Source organism: Amblyomma maculatum, chromosome 1 (genome assembly GCF_055883805.1).
Source record: "Amblyomma maculatum isolate TAMU_Amacu chromosome 1, ASM5588380v1, whole genome shotgun sequence".
Taxonomy (NCBI): domain Eukaryota; kingdom Metazoa; phylum Arthropoda; class Arachnida; order Ixodida; family Ixodidae; genus Amblyomma; species Amblyomma maculatum.
Genome location: NC_139344.1, coordinates 137445960 through 137455660, shown reverse-complemented (window position 1 = coordinate 137455660; position 9701 = coordinate 137445960). Strand labels below are relative to the sequence as shown.

General features: G+C 49.6%; 1 protein-coding gene across 1 annotated transcript in view; it reads left to right on the top strand.

Annotated features, from left to right (window-relative positions):
- The first annotated feature begins 1266 nt into the window (after window positions 1-1266).
- Window positions 1267-9701, top strand: part of Fhos (Formin homology 2 domain containing) — a 152707-nt gene continuing 144272 nt past the window's right edge. Inside the window, exon 1 of the mRNA XM_084589062.1 lies at window positions 1267-5650. Within this exon, the coding sequence (XP_084445188.1) occupies window positions 1565-5650 (4086 nt within the window). The 5' untranslated portion in view covers window positions 1267-1564. The remainder of the gene's footprint in view (window positions 5651-9701) is intronic.

Here is a 9701-nt window from a genome sequence, read left to right as displayed (position 1 = left end):
AATCAATAGGGTTTGCAGTTTGAGAAATGGGACGCATTTCTCTGAATACAACCAAAGTAACATCTTCGCAAACATTCACCATGCACACACACATCGTACGTGTTGAAACAATTGGCGCTGTGCAGGCTCTAGTGTCCCTGCTGATGAAGGGGATGTACGGGGACAGCACAGAGAGCGGAACATATATATTGGACTCGGCAGTTTCGGTATAAACGCCATAAAAAACATGCAAATTTAGGATGTAGTGCAATGCAGAACGAAAGAGAATAAGCTATGTGCTATATTAGCAGCAACTTCCTAGAAGATCGGCGCAGCATAAACATGCGTTCCGGCGTTTTTTAAGGTGGAAGCCTTTAATTCCTCATCGTGTTCGACAGAAGGTTGTCATCAGAGGTGGCACGCTTTCGAGAGCGAGAGTTAAATTAATAAACGTTGTCTCCATCGGGAACCTAACCTCCATCCCTCGGATACCCAACCCAGCGCTTTTCCAACTGCGCCACGCCCCGGATCGTGAAACGCTCTTCATAATTCCCCTTGTCTATACCGTGAGGATGATATAGCGGGATTCCGCGAGTGATATACTGCGCCTTTCCTTCCCTGTAAACAAATTATAGAACGCCGATGACATTTGATGCGTTCGATGGAATGCTGGTTGTGTTCGACAAGAGGCGCGCAATGTACCGTCACGACAGGTCACGACGTCATCACGCGATTTATGCATATACTAAGCTGACCCCGCCGGGCGTCCGATCCAGGCGTCCGTGCGGCGCCTTTCATTTGCCGCTTCCTCGAAAGCCGCACCACACGGCAAACAGAAGCAGACTCAGATGTCTAGGAGGCATTAGTAGAGCAGGCATCAGCGGCGTTTGTAATTTATTTTCAGGATAGAAAAGGCGCAGTATCTGTCACAATTCTCCGCGGACACATGTACCACGCCGTAAAGAGAAGAAATAAAGGTGGGAGTGATAGAAGAGAGGGAGATAGAGGTGCCGTAGTGGGGGGCTATGATCCATCGCGCTATAATGGCTTTCGCCTCAACGCACTTTGGTGGTCCAAAGTGCCCTCTAGAATTGTTTTTTATCCCTGTAGGCTAGAAAGAAAGAACAGAAGTAGTGTGCACGGCACCGGAGCAAATTTTTTCTCGTATATGCCATTTACATGTATTCTGCAACGGTCTTTGAAGAATATCTGAAGTACTACGATTGGTGATTCATTGCTCGCATTAAACGTCAAATTTCTTTTTCTTTGCAGGTATACTGGGGGGCTTAAAAGACCACCCTCATTTAATTCCTCTATACCGAGGCAAGTCTCGAGAAGAGCCAGTTCAAGCCCGTTATCTTCCGCCCGAAGCCGAAGCAGCGCTTCGCTCAGTCCATCGACGTCTCCGGCGAGGTCACTATTCCTGACCAATTCGTGTTCTAGGATTCCGGTGCTGAACGGGTCAACCGTTAAAAAAACTCCGAGTCTTCCTGGAACAGCGGCGCTTTCTTCCCCCACAAGCACCTCTTGCGAGGAAGAATGCGAGAGTGAACAGAATAAGGACTTTAGGAAATCTGTGCTGAACATGAACCTTACGGAGGAGGAGAAGGAAAAGTACCTCTCGAGACAGCGGGAAGAGCGGGAACGCTGCAGCCAGCATGGCGAAACAGAATACAAGGATTCCAGCAATGCCACCGAAGCGACGACCACGACGACAGAAACAGATACGTCGGAAGACGAAGGCGCGGTCGTCCTTTCGAAGTCAGCGTCGTCTTCAGTGGGAAGAAGTGGCTCAAAATCACTAATCCTGGAGCCTGGGCTCCGTCCCAGTGGTTCGAAAACAATTGTGTCCAGAAGTTCTTCACAGAATGTGCTTACAAAAAGGGGAAGCAGAGACAACATATTACAAAGCAGTCAAAGCAACGACGTAAATTACGACCGCTCCCGAAGCACTTCTGGCGCAGATCTCTTAGAAGCGACAACGACGACTGACGACGACGAAGATGCATCAGAGGCCCGAAGCCGACGCGTAAGAAGGCGTCGCAAGGGCTCTAAAGAGAACATACTGGACAGTGGGGCCGAAAAGCCTGTCCCTAGCGTTGCAACTTCGGTCAAGTACGACCGGCAGGAGTCAACCAGTTCCGTTGCCTCCTCCAGCACGAGTTCGTCGGAGCCAACTGATCATCGGCAAGTCAGTGCCCCTCACGTGACCGTCTCGACTCACACGACGAGTGAGGGAGACGATGAAGAAGAGGATGATGACGAGGACGAAGATAACGAGGACGAAGTGGCTAGCCTGGCTGTGACACCCGTCCCTTCGACAGGCCACTTGTCGCCTGAGCTTTCCGCGGCCGCTCCCGTCAAAGACGAGGGGCCAGCAGTTGAACAATCCGCAGAGCAGGATTATGAAGACAGCCAAGAGGATGAGGAAGAGGAAGAAGAAGAGGAAAAAACTCTTGACTTCAGTGCAGATGAAAAAGTGGCCACAGACAACGACGTTAGTGACGGGGTTGACGAAACAGCCAAGGCTGGAGGAGCCAAAGCGGTTGATACTGACGGAAAGCAAGAAACACTCGAACACGAACAGAAGAGTAACACAGAAACTGCGGCATGCCCCGCGGAGACATGTGAAGAGAAAACTCAAAAATTATTCAGCGAGTCCGAAAAGTCTGAGGAAGACAAAGAAGACGATGAGGAGGAAAACGAAGAAGAGGAGGAAGAAGAAGGAGAGTTAAAGTACTTGAAAAATGAAGAAATGGCAGGATTGAAAGATGAAGAAGAGCAAGAACAAGACTTGAAAATTGAGGACGCTGAAGAAGTAGATTTAAAAACAGAAGAAGCAAGTAGCAGCGAGGAAGAGGCTGAGAACGAGGTGCTGAGCAAGGAAGCAGATGTTGACGTCCCCGACCATCATGTAAACGTAAAAGTCAAAGAATCAGAAGAGGAAGACACATCTGGCGGAAGTTGTTCTGAGGGGCCATGTGACAAGCAAACGTCACCTGAAATTATTGAAGAAAAAGAAAGTGAGTTAGAAGTTTCTGAAGAAAGCGACAAAGATGAACACAGTGATGAGGAGCTCGACGAGCTCGACGATGTTAGAGCGCAAGACGATGTAGAAGGTGATGGTGGAGCAGCGAAGGAACGAGCACCGAGCACGTTATGTGAACCTGCAGGGGACTTTGAGGAATCTGTAACAGATAAAACCAATGCTGACGAAACATCAGACGAAACGGAAGAAGAAACTGATGATGACAGTAACGAGCAGCAAAATGACGCTCCCGCCTCGTTAGCAGACGACGGGGAACGAAAAACGCACGTACTAACTGGAGGGAGTGGGAAAAAGGACGAAGAGGTTGAAATAGGTGACCACAAGAAAAATCAGTCCGCCCAAGATGTAATCGAAGAAACGTCCACAGAAGCTGCTTGCTCTGCGGAAGATAAAACAGATTCGTTTCGAAAGTCAGACTCTCCAAGTGCAACATTCCCTGAAAGCCGCCGAATTAGAAACGCTTCTCCTATCCTTGCTTCAAATGTTAGTTCAGCCGTAAGCAAGTCCGACACTTGTGCCTTAAACGCACACACTCCCGAGAACCGGCAAGGACTAAGTTCTCCATCGTGTTTAGCTAAACCGATTGCAAGCGAGTCATGTCAGCTTACCAAAACGCCTTCTTCACAGAGCGTCACGAGCCCGACACTTCTGAGTCCAGTAGTCACTAACAGGACTGCCTTGCCTTACGTGAAGCAGCCATTGCCCGAAGAAACGCCTGCAGAAGACAAGCAGAGCAGCCCAGCAGTAGCACCGTTAACTCCATTTAGCCATCCGAGTGTCAGTTCCGTTAACAGGATAGCGTCCCAGTTTTCGACTCCTACTACAGTCCCGCAGTCGCCGCCAATTCGAAGGACTAGGCCCACACATTCCGGCATTCCTACTCCATCAGCTGCGAATGATTCGAAGCTTGATGAGAACAAAAGCTTGAGTCCGGCGCAGCCGCATCTTGGCGTGACCCGTCGTCAGCGCCCGACGGTCTCCTCTTCAGTTCAGCCAAGTCAGCAGAGCAGTATACCGACGTCGTCGCCGACTCAGGCTTCTGTCCCTTCGCCTCGAGTGCGGCCAGTGCCGGTACCTCCAGCTCCCGGTACTCGAGTACGGTCTGTTGCTGTGCCCCCTCCACCAGCCCCGGTCTCCTTGGTTCGCGTTTTTCCCGTGCCACCGCCTCCGGAGACAGCGGCAGTGGCACCCCCCAGTGTAAAGACACAGCCAACGGCAGTGCTTCCGGCGGCACAAGAGAAAACATCTTTAGCTTCCCCGGCGAGGCCGACGTTTGTAACGGCGCAAGAAAAGGCGTCCCATCCTGCGACCCCAGCAAGGCCGGAAGTGCAGTCTTCTCCGCGGTTTCTTTCATTGCAAGAAAAAGCGCATGCTCCAGCAACTCCAACTAAGGCGTCGCCAGCTTCCCCAGCCATGCAAGAAAAAGTGCACGCTGTTCCAACTCCAGCAAAACCGGCTGCTCAAACTTCGATTCCATTTACACCATTGCAGGAAAAAACTCAACCGCTTCCATCTGCTCCAAGGACTATTCCGCTACCAACCCCAGCACAGCGCCCCACATCTCTAGATATTGGCAAAGAAAATACGAACAGAGCGTCCTCATCAGCGGACTCCTTTCTTCAAAATTACAGGCGGTCGCGAGATGCAATCAGTAAGAGTGATTCATCGGGACACATCAAGAGCCCTTCAGTTCTCGCAGCTCAGCGGACGTTTCTCTCCGTAGAAGCGAAGCAATCAACGCCACCAGAAAAAGCACCAGCCGAAGTGCCTAAACCTCCGTTTTCCTCAGTGCCAAAGCCGCCAGTCGAAGTGCCTAAACCTCCGTTTTCCTCAGTGCCAAAGCCGCCAGTCGAAGTACCAAAAGCTCCGCTTACTTCTCTGGCAAAGCCATCCACTGAAGTACCGAAATCCTCTACCATTCCGGCAAAGCCGCCTTGTGAACCTCCAAAGTGTAAGTTCCAAAAGCCGTCAGAGCCCACTCGCACGGTGTTTGGAATTCCGCCTCCAGGTCGAAGACCAATATCGGCTGCAAAACCCGTGGAGGTAAAAAAGAGCACACCAGAAGCAAGACCGCAACCGCCACCTACGAGGCCAAACGACCAGGTGAAAAGCGGCAGAAAGACCGTTAAAAAATTTATAGGTTCATGCAAGGATATTGATTCTCTGCTGAAGTATGGAAGTGATGAGGATCTTGAAACATTTGAACAGTTCGAAGATCAATTCGAGAAAGGAACCGTTAAAAGACAGCCTCTTCCACAAGAGCTCAAGAAGCACTCTCCTGGCGACAGAGTAAAACACTTCATTGGAAAAATCCAGGACATCGACGACATGCTCGGGGCACCAGGAGCCATGCCTGTCTTTCCACTGAGCCCCAGTGACCGGAGTCCTTTCGAAAGATCATTCACCGACAGCCGAGTGAGGAAGGCCCAGCAGGACGAGAGTGATTCGTCGGGAGACTCGTCTCTGGAAGAAGTCAAAGTGTCATCTGTCAAAGTGCACGAGTCGAAGCAGGCGATACGGCCCCGCCTTGATGCCTACACGGAGGAGATCGACTCCAGCGCAGTCCGTATCAGGGAACCCAAGGTCATGCAAGGACAGATTACAAAAAGGCCCACTAGAAAGGTAAGCGGCCTCACTTTTGCAATATATTTCGGCTGTCATAAAGCGATGCGGCAGAAAATGCACATGAACAGCAATTTCGGGAAAACAGTTCGTTCTTTTAGTCGGACGTCGCAAGCGACTCGAAAAAAAAAATTATCTTACAGTTTTTGTTTTTTTTTTTTCGCACGATGAAGTGGGACTAAATGTTAAAGGGGAATTGAGCGCTATTCTCTGCTGTAAGCTACGAGAGCATGTCCTTCAAATGCGTCACATAGGGTAAGCATGCGATCACTACGAAAAAACAATTTTCCGAACGAAGGTAAATCCCAGTTTTGTGCATTTAATCCCGAGAGGCCATCAGCTTACTAGGCAGCATTTCGCAGGGGTAATGGTGACACAGCAATAATTCTAGGATATGTATATCGACCTGACGATCGGCTGAACGTCATCGCAACGTTCCTGGAATTAGCAATTAGCGCGGTAGCGATAACAAGCACCGTATATTGCATGTGCAAGAAATTCTTGGATATATGTACGAAGAAACAGAATCTTGTATACCCAGCCGCGGCGGCCACTTTTCGATGGAGGCAAAAAGCAAGGCGCCCATGTGCCATGTGATGTCAGTGCACGTTAAAGAACCCCTGGTAGTCCAAACTTCTGGAGCCCTCCACTACGGCGTGTCTCATAGCCTCCGTCGCATCGGGGCGTTAAGCCCGACAAACCAAACCAGAATCCTGTATAGTATTCATTCCGACGCCAATCAAGAGCCTCGAGACCCTAGATTTCGTAACAAGTAAATGCTTATGCAGAGGGACATCATTTCTTGTAGACACTTCAGCGTCATCATCGTTCAACGCTTCCCGGAAATTATTGCCTAGTAAATACTCCTTTTTCTCTGCCTTAGAGAAATCCTCATACTAGCCGCGGGAACGCCAGTCTATGCATTCAGACGACGCGGGCTTTTCCACAAGGCCGCATCCTGTACCTGATTCTAAATGACCCAAACGCTGCTTATGGCTGTTCTGCCTCTATATATAATGCCACCATCACAGCACTTGCTCACTCGTTTACACATGCCAATAACTGCCCCAAGCAGCATTCAATATGCATGGTTCAACCACGGTATTCTCTTTGGATCATGTTCCCGCCCTTCTCACCCACACATGCTAAGCGTAGCATCGCTTCGGAAAACGAGAACCCTGCATACGTCTTGCAGCCGTTTATCCGTTACATAGAGGCAACTGCGCAAGAGAGAGCCAAGAAATCTGCATGTCTATCAGTTCACGTGGTGCCTGCTTAATGCCCTGGCTGTCAGTGCTTTGAGAAGCGGGAGATAATACAGGGTCGCTTCAACGGGGACGAAGACATCTGAGGTTGACCGCGCATGCGCGAAAGAAAGAAAGAAAGAAAGAAAGAAAGAAAGAAAGAAAGAAAGAAAGAAAGAAAGAAAGAAAGAAAGAAAGAAAGAAAGAAAGAAAGAAAGAAAGAAAGAAAAGCTCTGGCAGACTATTATGAGCTGCTGCAGCATAACACTGAGTACACCTGAAAGTTCCGGCTGGCTGGTGCATCATCTTTTGAAGATGGTTAACGTAAGAGAAAGACAGCGCATATAGGAGGCGTCGACCGAAATAAGCGCCTGTAACTGCCCAGCTCAGTGGAGTTATAAGAGACGTCAATTAGAAAATTTTGCTCGGCCGTGTACCAGGTGTGGCTATCACGCAAGAGGCCCGAGAACGCACCAACACCCCCTGTCCCTTTCTCTTACCCTCTCTGCGGTCGCATCTGTAAATCAATGCGCAGCAAACAGCTGAGGGTCTTTCCTAGTCTAGCCTACTGATGTAGGGTGTCCCGGCTTGAAGCGATCAATACATAATGTCAGAAGTGGCCCCGTTATTCTAGCATGATTTTACCCGTGGCCGAAGCAATGGATGTCGTCAAACCACCGGGACGGGACCACTTAAGCTGACTGGAAGTGTAAGAAGAAACCGGCTAGTCTTCAAGCAGAAGCTACAACTCTTTCTGACAGCGACATCGACGGTCATCGCAAAGACAGCAGCGCTCAAAACGGCGATTCTTCTGAGCATTGCCGGCAACGAAGCACATGGGCATCCACAATTTCAGATTCGTGGAAGACAATACCAAAGGTAGTTGTGATACGGTGCTCAGGAAATTTGACGCTTACTTCAGCGGAAAAGAAAACAAGGTCTACGAAGGGCGCGTATCACGTATGCAAGCGCAAGGCGAGTCCGACCTACTTGAGCCCTTTGCACGAGACCTGAGAACGCAAGCCAAGCTCTGTAATTTTGGTGGCTTTGAAGAATTCATTACACGATACCGCATTGTTTTCAGTACTAATAGTATGGCGCACGGAGAAAAGATGCTTTGAGATAAAACTTTCACTTTGCAGAGGCCAGAACAAATGAGCAAGGCAGCGGACGTTGCCGCTCAACAAAATGCTAACCTGGCCCATAAGAGACGTCCAAGTTGACTGCACCACAAGAAACCAGCCTGGAAAAGCAAGGCAGATTCGTTGTAGAAAACGCAGCGCCGGACGCATGCACTGAGAAAATGTCCAGCTTACGGGAAGTGCTGCCACACATGCAACGGAATGAATCACTTCTTCTCATGCTGCAGAAATCACCAAGTCAACCAAATACTAGAAGAACTGGAGAGCGAGGAAGACTTTCAAATTGGACGACAGCATATGCGGTGTCAACAAGCAAGCAGGCCTGGATTGGACAATGCGAGGTCAATTTGAAAGTTGGCACGGGCTCCCGGGCAAAACTTCTTCCCCCTCAGCACCTTTGAGCGCATCCGCAGGACAACGCAAGAATACAGCGGTTCTGACTGCCAATGACAGCATAATCAAGCACGCGGCAATCGCCACAGAATCACTGGTCCCGAACGGAGCGGAGCACGAGACATATTTTTTAATGTGAACAGGGGCCAACGAGCAATCGTTGGTTTTAACACGTCCCTGCAATTTGGCCTCAGCACCAAACCTGTCGACGTCGTTAATCAAGATAGGCGTGAATCACCAGAGCAAACTAACCCGCACCTCTTTTCAGTGGAACCAGCTGCACAAAGTGACAATACAAGACGGTGCTACGGCCGGGTGCGGTTCAAGTATTACAGCCAGCCCGAAAGAACCATTCTCGCTAACGGGTCCTCTACGTGAAGAGCCCGACCGCATGGGGAACGCGTTCATCATCAAATAAGTAGATGAACCCACTGAGTGGTATATATACGTTGGTCATAATACGCAAAACGAATGGAACCATTCTGTTGTGCATAAAGCCGAGAGAAATAAACAAACACAACATGCGTGAACATTGTGCATGGACGTGAAGATATTGAGGGTGGGTTATTAGGGCACGATTATTTTCCAGCCTCGACGCCAACTCCCCCTTCCATCAAATACCATTAGATGAAGCCACATCGCGGCGCGTTTTCGACTCCGTTCAGCCGCTACCGATTCCTTCGTCTCCCTTTCGGGATTAATCTTCCGCTATAGAAGTTTTCCAGAAGACGCTCACATCGATTTTTGGAGGCCTGCGAGAGCGCATGTCTACGTTGACGATGCACTAATCTGGGGTAACAGCGAACAGCAGCATGATAAACGCCTGCACGCAGCGCGGAAAAGGACGGAAGAATCGGGTCTCACCTTCGACCGTGAAAGGTGCGCCTTCGGCATAAAGGAATTAACATTTCTTGATGACGCCATCACCGAACATGGCATACTGCCGAGCTCTGATCTACAGGGTCTTGAATAATTGGGGGCTGGGATTTAAAAAATTCCTATGCAAAATCTACTACCCCATTCGAGCTGAAGTAACGTTAGCAAAGTAGCAAAATCTAGTCTACGTTACCTGATAAGTACTTCAACATCGGTACTTGCCTAGATTTCCCGAAATCGAGAAAAAACTGCTCTCGGTGGCGTGCACAATTTTCGCAGACGAGAGTCGAAAAGCTATTTTAACATGATGCGGCATCTGTCGAGCAGTGAGACAAGCTCCATCCCGGCCGTTGGCGTGCTTGCCTCGCTGCCCGACAGATGACGCACCATGTCAAA